General features: G+C 36.2%; 1 protein-coding gene and 1 pseudogene across 1 annotated transcript in view; one reads left to right on the top strand and one right to left on the bottom strand.

Annotated features, from left to right (window-relative positions):
* The window catches only part of TNKS (tankyrase), a 161,726-nt gene that overhangs the window by 33,422 nt on the left and 109,377 nt on the right, over nt 1–18,927 (bottom strand). Inside the window, exons 11-17 of the mRNA XM_027530098.1 lie at nt 18,834–18,912; nt 7,449–7,620; nt 6,226–6,305; nt 4,265–4,410; nt 2,320–2,485; nt 774–993; nt 379–488 (exon numbers count right to left, since the gene is read on the bottom strand). Coding sequence (XP_027385899.1) covers nt 379–488; nt 774–993; nt 2,320–2,485; nt 4,265–4,410; nt 6,226–6,305; nt 7,449–7,620; nt 18,834–18,912 — 973 coding nt within the window. The remainder of the gene's footprint in view (nt 1–378; nt 489–773; nt 994–2,319; nt 2,486–4,264; nt 4,411–6,225; nt 6,306–7,448; nt 7,621–18,833; nt 18,913–18,927) is intronic.
* On the top strand, nt 16,551–18,827 carry LOC113884993 (annotated as a pseudogene).

The following is an 18,927-nucleotide window of genomic DNA, read 5'->3' as shown; positions in this document are numbered from 1 at the left end:
TATTTCTAAGATGCTGATGATAAACATAAGCAAGCATAATTTCCATGCTTACAGAGTAACCTGCTGGCTTTCAGAGTTTATAAAATCTACATAAGGTACAGTTAAGATTTATTATCTGTATCAATAAATATTAGCTGAGCAGCCATTAAATACCTATTATTGTACTACATAATGTGAAGAGTCCAAAAAGCTGAAAAAAATACAGTCTTTGAGCAAAAGACAGTTAAGCCTAACTGAGAAGGCTAGAAACACTTTAAATAGTAAGATTAAAATTGTACTAAATGATGCTGTTGGTTAGGTATCTGTTGGTTACTTCATGCATGGTATGTATTTAACCAAGTAGTATCAGTGAACTTTTCTGGACTTCAGCATGCTCACCCCATAGGATGCCGCATTGTGAAGAGGTATTAAACCACCTTTGTCTTGGGCATTAACATCTGCTCCGTGCTCTAGAAGATACTCCGCTACTTCCAGGTTATTGTAGCCTGCTGTTAGAATGAAAAAAAGGCAAACATGTCAGCTTAAAAAATATATATATATATAAATGATAATGACCAGAAAATATTGGGTTTTTAATACTTTTTGCTTTAAAAACTAGTTAAGAATGATTAAGAATAAAAAAATGTATAAGATTTATAATAAAAATATATAAAATGATGTCAGGGAAGCATTTTACTGAGTAGCAGCACTCTTCCTGGTCAGGATTTCTTTCCTCTTCTGATGAACTGTATCCAAGAAAGGACACGAGCCTTGGAAGTGCTGGTGATGCCTACCTGCCAGGTGCAGAGGGGTGGAGTTCCTGCCCTGGGTGTCTCTGCAGTTGATATTCTCCGGGGTACAGAGCTTTTGCACTCTCGCCAGGCAGCCCTTCTTGGCAGCATCCAACAAAGCAGCATCTCCTCTCAGCAAGTCTTGAATATCTGTGTCTCCTTCTTTCACCAAATCTAAAGGCGTATTTCCGTCTCTGTTCTTTTTAGTGGGGTCTGCTCCATGCTACAAAATAACCAAATGGTGTTTGTGTTTTCTGTGGCATCTTCATTATGTTTTGTTTCTTTATTTTTAACTTCACTTTCACTCCTCCAAAGAAAAGTACCTATTCTATGTGCATTGTGAAAAACAGAGGCAACATTTGGTGTTTCTTGCAAATTTCCTACTAAGCAACATACTGGATCAGCTTTCTAACTACTTCCCAACCAAAGCCCCATGCCTCAGGATCACCTGTGATGATGAGAGGGAAAGGTGTCAAATGTCTTTTACTTTTGTAGCATATACTATCTCGGACTCTATGCTGTCTTTGGAAACCGCTTTTCCTTTTAATGATTGCCTGGATATTAATGTTAATCAAATCTTAATTATTAATATATAAACATATTCAGTGCTGATGAAATGAGAAGAGGAAGACAGGTGGAAAAAGTATTAATACTCAATTCCAAACGGAATCAGTAAAAATAAAGTTTGGTAATTTAAAAATATTTCTGTTTTAAGTCTGACCACCTATGGTGAAATTAGGTAGAAATATATTAACAATTAACTTGATTTTATAAGTTTAATCATTTATACTTATGAAATAAAGTAATTAAAAGTCAAGAATCTTTATTTACAGGCCTGACACAGATATTATTGGCCCACTGGGGAAATCTAGAATAACCAACCCAGACAGTGAATTCCCAATGACCTAGAAGTTATTTCTTACTTAACCAGTGACAATAAAAATGAGTATCAAATACAGTGTTATTCTTAAAACTCATATGAACGTATCTGATCCCATAAAAGTGGTAGGAGAAGAATTTTATATTTAAGACAAGTTTCTCTCTAGTTTAAAAAAGAGAGAAAGGAAATGATATAAATACATGTCCAGTAATTTTTCACATATTTTAATTTTATATATTTTAATGTTTAATTAATGCTTAATAGTTAGAGATGAGTTTGTTAACAATGATAAAAATAGCTAGCAAGAAAAAAAAAATCAAACTTGATGGAAAAACACATTTCTTCTTATATAAATATCTTCTGATATTAATTCTGTCAGTTACAGATAAATAACGCAAGCTAATTCAACTCTTTCCAAAACCTACCTTGTTGAATTGTGATGAACTCAACATAATCAAATCAGTTCAGAAAGGCACTTCAGCCACTACTCAAAGCTACGTAAGTATCATGATACCACACTTAAACATCCCCCTAGAACAGAAAACGGAAGCAGTCTCTACAGCACTTACTGCAGTGTATTACAGAATAATTTACCTTGATGTTATTTTACATCCTAACCAAATAATAAATATAATTATCTTATATTTTATAATTTTTAAAAGTACATACTTTTAAAAGGAGCTTGCAGATTTCATATTTTCCTTTAGCTGCTGCTTCATGTAGAGGGGTAAATTTCCATAAGTCCGCCACATTGACAGAAGCCCCGTGTCTTACCAAGAGCTCAGCTACTTCGTAGTGTCCGTATGAACAAGCATTATGAAGGGGCACCAAGCCACTAAACCAAAGAAAATTATTTTAAAGACATACAATAAAGCTGTGTGTTAAAATGATACATACAATAAAATAATTCTCTATGGCATCTGACTATTACTGAGCACTCCCTTAAGAAAAATAATTCTCTGATCTTGAAGTCAGTATTCAGTAATGAAAATAATGACATCAACCAAGAACTCTAGTCACATGTGCAAACTATTCTGTGATGAATTTAAGTTCTGATTACAAGGTAGCTGGCCTTCTAAAAGGACAAAAAGATGTCCCCATAAAAAAGGAGGGTGCCTCAAAAGATAAGTTTAAGTTGCACTTAGTACATAGACACAAGGTATCAAGTTAGTCCTTTCTGCTTAGAGAGATCGGGTTTCTTTGTTTTTTGTTTTGAATGTTTTGAGACCAAAAATACTAAGTGCTAAAATGGGGCAACAGAAACAAATGTTGGCTCCTCGCTAATGAACTATAATACTTTGAAAGAGATAGTGATTAATATTAAATGTTCATGTCTGATATGTTTCTTTTAAAAGAGAAATAAATGCAAAATGGTTAACTGAAACCTAGTGAAAGTGAAACTGGTAGTTGCTCAGTCAGGTCGGACTCTGTGTGATCCCAAGGACCGCAGTCCTTTCTGTCCGTGGGATTCTCTAGGCACGAATACTAGAGTGAGTTGCCATCCCCTTCTCCAGGGGATCTTCTCAACCCAGGGGTCGAACCCTGTCTCTTGCACTGCAGGCAGACTCTTTACTGTCTGGGCAACCAAGGAAGCCCAACTGAAGTTTAAGTTGTGTGGTTTATTTCTTAGCAATGTAACTGCACAGGAAGGTGCTTATTTATATTTTGAGATGATATGAAATTAACTCAGGATATGGAAGCTCATTTCAGTTAAAATTTCCAATGTGCTTTTCTAAATGTCTCCCATGGCTGCTTTAAACCCTGTCTAGATAAACTGAAATAGTTTCATAAGCTAATACAAAAATAGAGAATATCTGAATTAGTAAAAATGAAATTATGTTTCTATTAATATGGATGACTCTGGGATGGATGGCTTCTTTTTGGAGGAGACTATACATTTTTTTTAATAGCAAAAGGAGGGATGAACAATAAACTATGAACTACATAAACATATTTACAAAATTCAATAAAATACTATATATAGGCATTAAAAGGATGAAATGAACTGTTGAGTACTGATATAGACAGACATTCAAGATATACGATTATAAAAAAGGCAAACTGTAGAGCAGACTGTGTGGGATGACATCTTCATTTATGTTAAAACCAAGCCCCACCACAACAGCACACACACTGGTACATGTGCTTCAAAACTCCTGACAATTACAACAAAATTTTGATGTTGTAATCTAGGAGATGGAATGAGAAGGACTTTTCACTTTCTATACATTTTCATAAACTTTTAATTTGGGGGGATTCCCAGGTGGCTCAGTAGTAAAAATATATCTGCCTGCTAATTTAGGAGATATGGGTTTGATGCATGGGCTGGAGAAGATGACTTGGAGAAGGAAACTGCAAACCACTCCAGTATTTCTGCCTGGGAAATCGCATGGACAGAGGAGCCTGGTGGGCTACAGTCCATGGGGCTGCAAAAAGTTGGACATGACTTAGCTACTATACAACAACAAAGTTTTAAGCATTATGCTTTAAGCTTTAAAAAAAAAAATTTACTTTTTTAACAAGGGGAAAAAATCTATCATGAAAAAAAAAATTTTTTTTTTTTTTTTAAAGTATCAAGAAAATGAATTCCACACAGTGACAGTCTAACACGTACCCTTTGTCTTTGGCATGGACATCGGCACCATGGTGGAGGAGGTACTCCACGACAGACACACGGTTATAGCCTGCCGCGAAGTGTAAGGGCGTGGAATGCCGGCCCTCTAAATCTCTGCAATTCACATTCTGAGGGCTGCAAAGTTGCTTTATTGACACACACACACACAAACACAAAAAGAACATTAGTATTTATTTAAGGATCTTGCACCAAAATAATGCAGGCATCTTGGATAAGTTGTGATTTTCTAATGAATATTTCTTTGATTAGATAATACAAGTGACGTTTTAAAATCAGCAAGATGTTCTGCTTTACAGTGTCTACAAATATTATGTTTGCACAGCAATTTCACCTTTTTCAACATTTCCTGGCCGAAATCCTACTCAAAAAGAAGAAAACATAATAAAGCAAGCATTTCCAAGGCAACGATGCCTTCCTTTCATTGTTACAAGGCTTTCTTCCCCCTGAGAGCCTGTCTGCTTGTACCAGCACGCTCTTAGCCACCCTTTGCTCAAATAAGATTAACCCTGGCTGACGGCAGAACGACCCAAAATTTTTGCCTGCTTTGACATGGCAACAAGAAGGCTCTGGAAAAAATTACATTCATTCTGTCTGGGCCACCCCTTTGGCCCTTCGGTCCATCAGAGCAGAGCCAAGCAATCAACAATGTTTTACCTGATCTTCAAGGGGATATTTGTTTAGGTCTACAAGTCAAACTGATTCTGATCACACTAGTTTTTGGCCTTCTGTCTCCTTCAGCTGTGTCCTCCAAATCACCTCTCTGTCACCTGTTTGTTTTCCTTTTGGACATTATCATCTCAGCACAAGCTCAACTCTGTCTGCTTATAAAGCAGTGGAAGCAAAGTCAGGCTGGAGAGGCTGCATCATTGGTGGTGACAGATGGATGACAAACAAATATGTAAGTAATAATTTATAAAGAATTTCATTTTTTTTCCAGTGAGAGAATTATTATCTACTTGAGAAGTTAAACATCATCTCCATTTTACAGATAAATAAACCAAGGCTCAGAGAGGTTAAGTGACATCCTATGTCCTAGAGTGGTAAGGGGTAGAATTAAAACTCAAACCCCATTTTCCTGATTTTTAATCTTGCGATCCTTCTGCCACTGCTTACTTATTTAATTATTTAGTCACTGCTTACTTATTTAATTATCCCAAATTTAGGGAAGTGATGTGAAGAGAGGTAATGAAAAGAAAACTAAAAAAGGTTAAAAAAAGCAGAGAAAAAGTGACATTTTCTAGGCTACAAGGTCTGATGTCAAGGGTTTTCCAGGTATTTGACAGTCTGGTTGTTGCTCCTGCCACTGTAGTGAGCTGTTGTAACAAAAACTCAGAACCTGGAAGTTAACTATAGATACACTGAGAAGGTGCTGGTAGGGTGAACACAGGATTTTTCAGGTGGTAGTTTTTTTTACACAACAGAAGGAAGTCTGGGCATAAGGGAGAGACTCTATAACCTAAAGAGCCATCATCATTTGGTCAGATTGTATCTTTTCATGACAAGTGAGTCTGTAGCTACATTAATACATAAATTGTAGAATCAAAAAATACTTCCCAACTGCAGGATCGTAAGGATGATTTCCTAGAGCAAAGGTGAGAATCTCTTGGAAAAGGTCAAGAACACTGTTTCAACTCTACTGTACTATTACCTGGGCTTGCACTAGCTTGCGAATTTATAAGTGTGGTCCAAAATAACACTTGAATTTTAAAAAGTGGAAAGAAATAAAAAGAGCATTCATATAACCAGAAGTAAAGTGACTAAAAAGTGATTTAATGAAAGACACATACTAGGAAATTCTTCATAAAGATCTCCCCTTATGAGTCCACTCTGCTCATCCCTTTTATTGTTTGAATTTGAGTTGTTTCACTTACAAGCTTAAAATGAATTGGGAAGCAAAGGTTTCAAAGAGCTACCCAAGACATTAAAAAGCACTGACATACCTTCACAGTTTCCAAGTCTCCGGCTTTAGATGCTTCTAAGAGTCGATAGTCAACGTCAGAAGTGCGTATAGGTGTACTTTCTGCAGAAAAGACAAGGGAAGATTACTGCTGGTTTTTAAGGAGCCACAGAGTAGCAAAGGAGGGAAAACTATTTGGTAAATGGAAAGAGAGATGTTAACATAAATGCTGTCAGAGTGTACCATTAAAACTTTACTATTGTATACTGTTGGTAACTACAGGCTTGTGAGATAAAAGTGCTGGTTTCTAAAAGTGGATCTCAAACCTGGTGTTAACAGGGGTTGTTAAATAAACCTTTAAAATATTGCCCAGAACAGAACCCCAATAATTTACTATACATTCTATAAAACTGATGTATTCTTTCAGGAGTCATTATAGACATAACCTGGAATTGGATTAGTAAATACAGGTACAACTATAAAGTTCAGCCAGTATATGGTCTATAGACATACAAATTTTTTGTAGAAATATTAATTTAAAAATTATATTGTCTTCTAAATAAAAAAAAAGAATTCTCTTTAAAAAGAAACCTTTATAAGGACAAGATTTTACCACCAAATTCTATTATTTGTATTATCCTTCCTGATCAATAAAAAATATGAAGACTTAAACTAAAAAGTTCTGGCAAATACTAAATTAGGCATTTAATGACCCATATAATGTTTTATCTTACTAATCAATTTTTAAGAAGAATTATCAAAATAATAAAAAATTTTCATTTGTGATTCAGTATTTAATTTTATCTTTTATTAGCAGCCATATATTCTAACTTTATTCATTTGGAAGACATTTTAAAAGCATTGCTGGAGCAGTCTGCTTAATTTATTCAATCCTTTCCTCCCCATTTTATCAATTACCTCTAAAAACTACATATAATATTATGAGAAATTCTGATGTAATAGCTATATGTTTGCCTGATTTATAGTTCCAAATTGCAGAAACTAACCTAAAATCCACTATTAAATGGTTCTTAGTACAAGTATAAGAGAAAAATTTGGAATGTTTGACGTTAAAGAATTACAAAAAGGAGAATGCTGATGGGCAGGGCCACAGGCTAAACTGTAAGCAAAGAAAGGCAGGAAAAATTTTTAGGCCAAGAAAACATTCCAAAGAGCCCCTTAAAGCAAGGGGCACAAAGTCTGTGTATCAGTGGACAGACCTGGAAGCGGAAGAACAGAAAGCAAGGTCTGTCTGTATGAACTTACCACTCAGAATCTGCTGCACGGCCTCGTTCCCCATCTGTGCTGCTGTAAAGCCTTGTAAGGAGATGATGGAGGGATCAGAGCCGTAACTCAGCAGCAGGCGGCATGTCTGCAGATGACCAGCAAGGGCAGCTCTATGCAAAGCGGTCTGACCAAGGGTGTCCAGTGCATTCATCTGAAAAATCATTGAAGGGGGCACATGGGACTGAGCAGCTGTTTTGTTCCCCTTTACACCCTACTAAATAAATTCTTGAGAAAAATCAATTGTCGACTTTTATGAAAAATACAATAGACTATTTATAAACTATTCATGAACTCTTGCATACTGATTCTAAAGAAATACCATCTTCTTAGCTGCCCTTCTCTGACCATCTTATCGAAAATTATAGTATACCCATCTCTTCCCTGAATGACTGCCTTCCTGTCCATCCTCCATTCCTTGCCACTCTCCTTGACAACTCGAGGTCTCTGTAAGGTCCCCAAGGTCTGGTACTCTTGTCTGAGGTTCGCTGCCTGCCACAGCAAAGATGCACATTAAATACTTTTGGATGAATGGGTTCTACCAAACTTGTTCCCAGAATGTAAAGGCAATAGAGTAAGTAAGCAAAGATAAAGTAATTAATTGTATTTCTTTTCTAATTTTAGTAAATGATTATAATAGAATGACCTAATTGCACTACAAACACATTTAACCAAAAACTTGTTTCAAAAATTCAAAAGTTCCATTTTTAAAACTTTGAAAAATCATAATGAAAGAATGGTTACTTTTAAGATGGTTAAGACAATGTTAAACTTTGGGATCATGTTTATAATTTGATCAAAACTAACTAGTCCTAACCTGTTTTCTGGAATGCCCCAGTAAAGACTACTCTAGTCAGACCAAAGTCCACATTCATTATACACGATGCTTCTCTCAGAGAAGCCCTTTGTTCTGCCTTTCTGGATTATGAGATTCATGGCAAGTCTCACCTTTTCTAGGATGTCTTCCTTGATTACTTTAAACCTTGATGATTACTTCCTTTCTGAACACCTATATCAATTCAGCACTATTTTAGAAAGTAGAACACTGGGATAGTGTTTGTTAACCAAGTAAAATTAAGGTTACTGAAATATGGACTATATTGCATAGGTTTTCTGTGTCTAGAATGTTCCTATTAATGGTACACAGTAAATTCTCAAATACATACTGGCTAGTTATTCAAAACACTTGTGTACCCCCCCACCAAATACAAGAATAAGAGACGATTTAAGACAATTGGTCTTCCTGTCTCCAGTCTTTCACTGTTGGCAAGGGTTCAAATAAATTCTTAACAGTGTTTCACAAGATTCACCATGAAATACTGACAAATTTAATTATATCGTATTTGCCAGCAGAAAAATGACTATTTATACTTAAAGCACAGTCATTATTAGCATGTACTGATGGAAAACACAAGTGGTCAAACTAAATTTGAATTTTTCTATGGATTACGTTCTCATCACAGGAGAAGAACTTAAAACTGAGAACATTCTAATCGTTAACATTTTCCTGGAATTTGCATAAAACACCAATTCAATTACAGTGATGGAAATTCTCAATCCAGTTCATCAAATCATGAGAACACAGTTTGAGAACTACTAGTCTAAAATACAGATCTTACCAAGTTACTCCTCAGCTCAAACACAGGGACTCTTTCGTGCCGTCACATAAACTTGCATCCCTCCACATTTCATTAAAGACCATCTGTCATTTACTTTTACATCACCACCCCTTCTACAGTAATTTTTTCATCACAATCTGATAGGCTTGCTATGCTCCAACGTACACTGAAACTCTATTTTCTGGAGCTGTAGTTTCTAAAGTCATTGCAAAAGGTAAAATTTGCCTTTGGCCAAGATTATCCTTGAAGATACCTTAGCAATGCAGTGGTAGAGACAGATATAGTTTCTCAGTAAACCCAACATCAGCCAGTTTCACTTCCACTGTCTGAGCAAATCAACTAAACACCAGATGAAGTGCAGAGAATATTTTTAAACACTAACAAAACACTGTGTGTAAGAAGTGGTTATCTCTGTAAATACACGTGGTGGAACTGAGTGCAACACAGAAAACTGCAGATTCACCTCTCCCATTTCTCACTCGCTCCGGGGCATGCACTCATGGAGTGCAACACTGAGCAAAAATCACCACTCCCGAGCATAAGGAAGGGACGCAACTACATTTACTAAGTACTTACCAATATTAGACTCTGTGCCTGATACTATATGTTTTAATATATTGTAAGCTATTTAAAAGCAGAGCCTATGCTTTTAAGATTTTCCTAAAGAGAATGACTGAGTACTGTAATGATATGTGGCCGGAAATGTATAGGACATAAAATTATGACTAAAAAATGCCCCAAACAAGCAGACGATAAGGAAATGGTAAGGGGACTTTCTCCAAATTCTAGTCAGTGTGAACAGCCTAGTCTCAACAGCTAACTGTGAGTTCACCTCTTGTCTAAGCTTAAAGGAAATGGTAAGGGGACCTTCTCCAAATTCTAGTTAGTGTGAACAGCCTAGTCTCAACAGCTAACTGTGAGTTCACCTCGTCTAAGCTTAAGCTATCTTTGTCCACATCACTTATGTGGTAATTCATCGTGACTTATTCTGTGACATTTCTGAACTTAGCAATGTGAACTCACAGAATTTTACATTAACTATGAACATGTGATGATGTCCCAATCTGATTTCAAGTAATCTGAGAACTGAAAACGGTCTGTATATTATTTTAGCTATTTTTTTTCTGTTCAAATCAGGGCAAATTAAAATTGAAATTAAAAGAAAGAATAGTAAAAATAAAATCCACAATAGAGGGACAAAGATAGGCATCTGAAACAGGTCTATATCCTGGTAGACAGAAACTACAACCTAGGGAACAGGTGGCAGGCATACTGTAAACTTTTTAGCTTGAAGTTAAGAAACACTGGGCTTCCCTGGTAGCTCTGATGGTAAAGAATCTGCCTGTAATGCAGGAGGCTCGGGTTCAATCCCTGGGTCGGGAAGAGCCCTGGTAAAGGAAATGGCAACCCGCTCCAGCACTCTTGCCTGGAGAAGTCCGTTGAAGAAGAGTCTGGCGGGCTACAGTTCATGGGGTCACAAAGAGTTGGACATGACAGAGCAACTAACACTTCCATTTTTTTTTTGAAACTGTTAACTTCTATTTTTGTTTTTTTTTCTTTTTACATGTGTTCCCCATCCTGAACCCTCCTCCCTCCTCCCTCCCCATACCATCCCTCTGGGTCGTCCCAGTGCACCAGCCGCAAGCATCCAGTATCGTGCATTGAATCTGGACTGGCATCTTGTTTCATACATGATATTTTACATGTTTCAATGCCATTCTCCCAAATCTTCCCACCCTCTCCCTCTCCCACAGAGTCCATAAAACTGTTTTATACGTCAGTGTCTCTTTTGCTGTCTCGTATACAGGGTTATCGTTACCATTTTTTGTTTTTTAAAGAAACATTAACTCTGTATCATCCCCCTTTTTTTAAAAAAAATAAGTCTTAAACTAATTTTGTTGAATACTGCTAAATGATTATGCCAACTATCATACACACATCTTAAGTCTACATTTCTGTAATTGGTTTTCTAAGAGAAAGTAGTATCCTAGGAAGTTTATCTTCCTGAAGCAGGATTTGCTCATGCCATCTGCCTATTCAAAAATTTCCAATGGCTCTCCAAGTATTATAAGAACAAACCCCAAACTCTCCAATTGAGACTACTAAGACCTTGCTCCAATATGTCTTTTCAGATTTTCCTTATTTCCCCATGAACTAAGTACCTATTATTCTATCTACTGAACTAACTAGTCATTAACTTGTGACTAACAAACTCCTTTGCTGTCCTGATTGAGTCATTATTTAAAATGTATTCTGAGCAAAAATCAACCACTCACTAGTATAAGAAAGGGATGCCAACTATATTTACTGCTATTTCTATAGATCTAATTCCTGGACATTCCTAGTGAAAATTCTATTTTATTCATGAAATTTCTCCCATTCTCTCCCCAGCCTGCCACCACTAACAGAAGTAATTGGTTTCTCCTCTAAATAACAATCTACCTGTCCTCTCCAATCTGATAATAGATATTCAAGTAGACTGTATTAGTTGAGACTATTTTTTAGATTTTAAATCCCTTAAGACAAGAAGCTTTATCAACTTCAAACTTCCTATATACCTCATGGTAATAAGTGCAACGCCTTGTATACTGGGTGTTTGAAAATGGTTGGTAAATGGATGGCTCAAAAGAATGACAAATTAGTAAATTCTGTTGATAAATACAGTTTTTGATGTACCATTCTGTATGATGAACAGAGACTACTGAAACATTCTCTAACCAAAAACCATGTATTCTTCTTTCCCCAGAATCTGGAGGAAAAAAAACCTACATGCCTGTGTTGATAGAATTGTTTAATACTGAAAATAACTGACTCACTTTATCTGCAGTAAAAGTGTAATTTAAGTTTTTACAGATTATTACAGGCCACTGTTATCCATGGTAGGATGTACACAGGTCAAAGCATCTCCTATGAGGAATGAAATAAACAAAATGACTACCAATTTAATTCTGAGCTAGAGTTCTGCTACAGTGATCAATATTTTACTCAAAGGTTTTTAATCCTTTAATGTGTTATGAATCCATCGCAGAGTATAGAATTTTTCTAGGAAGTTAAATTTTAATATAATCTGAGAAACATGATTAGTGTTTACTAGCCACACTTGAGTATTATTATTTGTAAATCTCAACATCCACATGGAATTTTAAAAGAAGAAATCAGGTTTTCTGAAAAGAGATATATTATATTCTAATGGTACTTATTTTCTTTGCTTTCTTAAATGGGTACTCACACTGCCCACATGCCCTAACTGTCAGAGAAATAAGTTGCGGAGCATAGCTGATTAGACTCGAGGTGCCAATGCCATGGCTGTGCTAAACAAACTGAAGTCTTATTTATGCTCCCTTTCTCATCTCTGAGATGAGATGGCAAATGCAGGTGGTATATTTCTAAGCCAAAAGTTTATAAAGTAAGGGCTGTGAAGATCATATTCAGGCCACAGAGAAGTACAACAGAAAAATACAGTCTATAAAAAGAAGAATGAAACAGATGAACAAAGACTGGCAGAGAAAAGAAACTCATGCAATCTCAGAAAGAGAGAGACATATACAGAGAGAATGGCAGCTAAGGAAACTAACAGTTATTTCCAAATTTATTGTTCTGTCTTTTGTGAATTTCAGCTATAACTCCTGCAGATCATTTCTTTGGGATTAACTCTGTGGTTATCTCACAGAAGTAATAAGCCAGATTTCTACTTCTGCCTAATCTATATCCAGTCAATCTAACTGAATGGTAACTAAAATGTCTCTGAGACCCTGGCCCCTTGGGACTTTATTCTGATATGATCAAACCTCAGATATTATTTGAACTATAAAAGCTACTTGGGATCTACATTTTTAAAAGCACTTTAACACTTTTGGGCTGACAGAATCTGCTTATCAACTCACCTCTGAAAGAGAATTAATAAAATCCTTATAATAAGCTAACACATTTCTCTAAAGACAGCAAAGATTCTTAATCACTCTCATTGTGAGAAATAAGTTCATTAAACACCAATTAGTATTGACACAATTTCTTTTTACATACAGTATAAATAAATCTGTCAAATTGAGACATGAACATCAAAAAAATTTCTTCATGTTCCACACATTTAACAGATGCTCATTAATGACAAAACAGTAGTGCTTTCAAATATGAGAAAAAGAACTTCTGAATTAAACCTTTTATTTCTAGGTACTAACAATACCATATGCAACTGGGGCTTAGGTTCTACTTAATAATGACAGTAGACAAAGCAGTAGCAATAGAATGCAGAATGTCAGAGTAGATTAACAATAATAAAGAAAGAATGTCTTTATGTCTCTCTTATTTAGGGTTTACAGTAATCTTGTAAAGCAGGGGGCTCATAGACATATTTTTTTAAGATACAGACATTTACTCCTATAAAAGTGGACTTCTCAAATAAGTTGGTTAATAACCCCATTTTCTTATAACCATCATTTCCTTACTAGTCCTTTGTCTTCTATCCTTTTACTGAATCCTGCCTGTTTGCCTCTCCAGACCCATAATATCATCCTTGACCCTGCTTCGTCTCCTGGGAAAATCACTTCTATAGATGACAGCAATGGCTTTTTTGTCTTTAACTTTTTGTTGTATTTGGCCAGAGGGTGGTGGGCAGGACCGGAATGAGGAATGTGGATGAGGTCTACCCTTATCAAAGGCTACAGATGCTGTCAGGCGGTCTTCTCTAGCTAGCCCCCGCTTTTGCGCCCCTTCAGGCCCAGGGATGACAACGGCTCCCACTTGCTGCTGGTACTCCCTCATTCCTGTTCACTTCCTAAACCTTGCCCACAACTTTGTATATAATTTATTAAATATTCCCCAGATTACCCACTTTGAGTGTGTATTTATTGCCAAAACCCTAATTAATACAATTTTCTACCTCTATACCTTTGGAATATCTCCTTCAAAAGTGTGTGTGTGTGTGTGTGTGCACGCTCAGTCCTGTCCAACTCTTTGTGATCCCATGTACTGCAGCCCACCAGGCTCCTCTGTCCACGCAATTTTTTCAGATGAGAATACAAGAGTGGGTTGCCATTTCCTTCGGGGATCTTCCCGAGCAGGGATCAAACCTACATCTCTTTTGTCTCCTGCAGTGGCAGGCGGATTCTTTACCACTATGCCACCTGGGAAACCCCCTCTTCCCACTACTGTTCCACAAAGATGAGCAACCCTCAAAGGTTCTTTCCTTGACTCTCAGCTCATCTCTCCACATTCTCTACCTGAAACCTTCCTCATTCCCACAGCGTGTGATCATTATGTCAAGGGCTTCCCAATACATATTTCTAGTCCTAAACTCTCTATCATGCTCCAGTGCTGTGTTCCCAACTACTAGTTTTATTTAATGTCCTTCTATTCCTCCTATCATATTAACTCCAAGTACAAAATCATTGCCAACACGTAGCTTTCTTACTTCCTTAACTGTACCACCATTTTCTAAGTCTATTCAAGTACCCAACTCACTTTCAAGTAACACAGCTTAGTATTTCACAGTCTTTCACAAATGACTTTCGTCATTCTCTTCCTTCTTCACTACTGATGCCACTAAACTGATTCAGGATTAGCTTCAAGTTTGGTAATTGCATTAACTTTCAAACTGGTATTTGTCATAGAAACCAGCACATTATCGTTATCATTTTACATCTCAATGGTGAACTAGTGGATCAAAAATTAGAAAGTGATTATACACATATGTCTTATATAAAATTTAGATAATGAAGGGAAATACATATTATATAAGTTTAGAAAGACAAATATGGAAAAAATTACAACACTCATACTTACTACTAATTAAAGAAAGTATGGTTTGTATGCAAGGTACTATATAACATATATATATATATAAGCTCATTTAATTTTTACCAAAACAACAGTCACACTTGTAGGGGAGGTATTAATACCCATATATTACTAATGAGTCAACTGAGGTTCAGGAAAATTAAGTCCAAGGTCATAAAACTAGAAAGTGGAAGATTCCAAACAGAAAAGTATACCTGCTTATGTTATGTACACAATGTGCTTAATTTAACAGGCACAATGAACCTAAACTTTGTATTACCAAGCTTTACTCAAAAGAATGTTTTGGCTTATATTACCAAGTTCTATTTAAGTAAGGCAAATTAGTTAATGACATCAGATCTCCCTACCAAATTCTCTGCCATTTCTGATTTACTAGTCTTAGCTTAAGAACTGGGAGCACGGTGAGGAGGTGAAAACAGCAGAAGGGTAGAAGCAGCATAAGAGAGCTGAATGTAATTCAAGGCTAGGCTTGCTTGTTGGGAAGGTGCTTTTAGATCAAATGGAAAAAATGAGTTGTTCAAAAATCAAATTGAAACCATAAGTTCCCCAGAAAGAACACCAGGCAGGCAAACATTAGGGCCCATCAGTAGCTAAATTGGGTTTTTACAGTGAGATTTTACTAATGCTACTCACCAGATAAAACAACCCTAAGGGACAGCAGTCTGCCTTGGGATCAGGGAATGAATGAATGGGAGGGTGGAAATAGGTATCTGTGGGTTCATAGCCCTGCTTAATTTTTTTTTCCATTTAAGGTGCTCAGTAGCAGGAGTTCTCAATTTTGTTGAACTACAGCGGGAGGACTAGGGAAGATATAGTAGTCTAAAAGTCATTCTACAACACTGGCAGGGCGTTTAAAATTATACACATGCCTGACTGATGAATTGTGATGTTATTGATGAGAATGTACTGTGAACATGAAGGGCAGAAAAAGATTTACAGCCACAGACCTAGAGTAATGCTGACTAGGATAGGTTATATAAAATAATGTTATTTCTCATTGAACTTTCATGAAATAAAATGACTCATGGGAGGCAACAAATAGATACTTTCCCAAAATGAAGGGCATTATTCATGGTTGTTCAAGAACATTATAAATGCCATAAGATATTTTTAAAAATAGGTCAATGATAAACATACAATGGTCTTAACAGTAGCAGAAAGCCCACTTAGCTTATTATTTTCTGCTTGGTAGAGCAACAAGACATTATTTATGTAAGAACACAGTAGCTGTACCCTCGAAACAGGTAGTAAATCTGTAGAACTGCTCCTTTCATTCGGTTCATCCTGCCTCTTTAATTAAAAACATCAACGGTCCTTTTAAAGCAAGGATATACTAATTTTTGGATCATGCACTTCAGGAGTAAAAATGTGTTTTGAGAACCCTCTCAATATTCATTTATGTTCATCTGTAAATTATAACCAAGCAGTGCTAAACTAATGTATAATGAATATTATAAAACTTATATAAAAGGAGAAATTACAGAGGATGTGAAGCAGATGAAACAATAAAATATTTAAAAAATTTTAAATTATCAGTTGTACAAAATGTCATTTGGCTCAATTAAAAGATTTTTAAAAATCTTATAAAACTGTGATATAGATTTGAGGGTGTGATTCTAGGTTCATTTTCAATAACAGCTAGATTTCACATAGATATGTGGTGCAACTGGGAAAAGTACATTGTTGCGAAGTCTTCTAAATCACAATGCTTATTTTTAATTTTTCATGTAATTTACTATGTTAAGGCTTTAATTGAATTTTGCTAGCAAAATTGCATCTTTCTTGATTCTTGCAAACTTATCATAAGATACTGCACTAAAATGTCATAAATAGGTTCAAAAACTACCTAACAAATTAAAAAAAAACAACAACTTTAAAACAGGTTAGAAAATTCTGTTGCCCAGTTTCAAATTATACAGATGACAGCTAGTTGATAAACATACATCATTTTTTGGCAAGAAACTCAAAAAACAGCAGATATTTTCTAAAAACTGATTTTCAAAATGGCCTCTTCATTTGTTAAAAGTTCCTTTTAAAAAGCAGTTACTTTCTCATTCATTTCTCTAAAATATGTAACTTTGATCTTTAAGGTTCTGATTATGTTTCTTTTTAAAAATATGTACCTACATGCAAGTAATAATCATTTGTCACTATATAGAACTATAAGCAAATTTTGAACTCACTTTCATTAAAAAAAAAAAAGGCAAAACAACTAAGTATGTCAATTCCTGAAAAATCCTCATTTATGAAATAGCCAGATAAACCTTTCTTTAAGATTGTCATGGTTGTTTCCTCTGATTTTCAACAATGGTATTTATCAAGATGCTACCATTTAAAATAATACCCATTAATCTACTCATGTAAAGTGCAACGTGTCACATCGTGCTGGATATGAGCAGATGAGTGAGTGTATCCCTGTCAATCCCCCACCACACACACACACACACACACACACACACAGATTGATGGCAGTATCAATCTGTGTGTGAAATAGTAGTAGATGTTAATTTCTCTGTTCTTAAGAAGTTAATAAATTACTAGGGCTTCCCAGGTGACGCAGCTGGTAAAGAATCCACCTGCCAGTGCAAGAGACGCAGGTTTGATTCCCCAGTTGGGAAGATCCCCTGGAGTAGGAAATAGTAGTAGATGTTAATTTCTCTGTTCTTAATAAGTTAATAAATTACTAGTTATTAATAAATTATTCTTTCAATAAATAAAAATTCTAGTATTTTCCCCCTCCACCCAGTGGCTCCTCTTGTATGTTCCATAGAGTGTCTATATCCTACTTTGGGGACCCCTGTTTTAAAATATACACTCTTGCTTTCTTTCCTTAGCTTCTGCTAAGGCGCTCGGGTCTTCCGAGGAAGCTAAGGCCATTTTGGGGTGAGGCCCTCACTTCATCCAGCAACTAGCACGGTGCCTGGCAGCTCCCACCGAGCACCCAACCGCACCATGACCTCCGTCTCGGAGCTCGTCTGCATCTACTCTGCCCTCATTCTGCACAACGATGAGGTGACAGTCACAGAGGATAAGATCAATGCCCTCATTAAAGCAGCCGGTGTAAATGCGGAGCCTTTCTGGCCAGGTTTGTTTGCAAAGGCTTTGGCCAATGTCAACATCAGGAGCCTCATCTGCAATGCGGGGGCTGGTGGACCTGCTCCGGTAGCTGGCGCTGGACCAGCAGGAGGTCCTGCCCCATCCACCACTGCTGCCAGCTGAGGAGAAGAAAGTAGAAGCAAAGAGAAGAATCTGAAGAGTATGATGATAACATGAGCTTTGGTCTTTTTCACTAAACCTCTTTAGTAACATATTCAATAAAAAGCTGAGCTGTTAAAAAAAAAAATTGTTGCAGATTTAAAAATTTTCACGTTCAAGTACCTCTGAAAAACAACCAGCTTGTTTCCTTCAAGCAAAATTTCCTCAAGCAATTCATGGGAGTCCTGGAGTTGCAGATAATGTCACTCAGACAATGCCAATAAAAATGGTTATTAAAATTTTATTTCTTTTTATTGAGGTTATGTGAAAAAATGATTACCATTACTGGTTTGAAGGAACAAATGTTCTTTAAAATAAGTAGCAATATTTTGCCTATCATTTACATAAATTATTTTCTGATAAGCCATCATTGATGTTGACTACCAAAATATATCAATTCCAGTATTAAGGTAAAACAGTGTAAAGTTGAAATGCATTTCAAACGGTAAGACCCTAACCACATTTATTGCTTTAGAGAAGAATGACAGTAAAGTACAACATAAAGCACCAGGAATTACCTCTATTAGCAACCAGATTTAAATCAGCTTTAAAAGAGAATCAGTGAATTCAAACACATGTTAACAGTCCTTTATAAGATTAATTTCTTCAGGAGAATCAGAGAGGAGAGGAACAATCTTTAAGTGCAGCTAGATACTCAGTGCTGAGACTGGCACCTTATCTCAGGTGTGCCTTTTACCTTTGCTCCGTGTTTATGCAGAACTTCCATGACATCATTGTGGGCTCTCTCTGCCGCAACGTGCAGGGGAGTCATGAAACTGCGGAGAGGAGAA

This window comes from Bos indicus x Bos taurus, chromosome 27, assembly GCF_003369695.1.
Source record: "Bos indicus x Bos taurus breed Angus x Brahman F1 hybrid chromosome 27, Bos_hybrid_MaternalHap_v2.0, whole genome shotgun sequence".
Lineage (NCBI taxonomy): Eukaryota > Metazoa > Chordata > Mammalia > Artiodactyla > Bovidae > Bos > Bos indicus x Bos taurus.
Note: the sequence above shows the minus strand (reverse complement) of the source record. Positions and strands in the feature narration are given on the sequence as shown.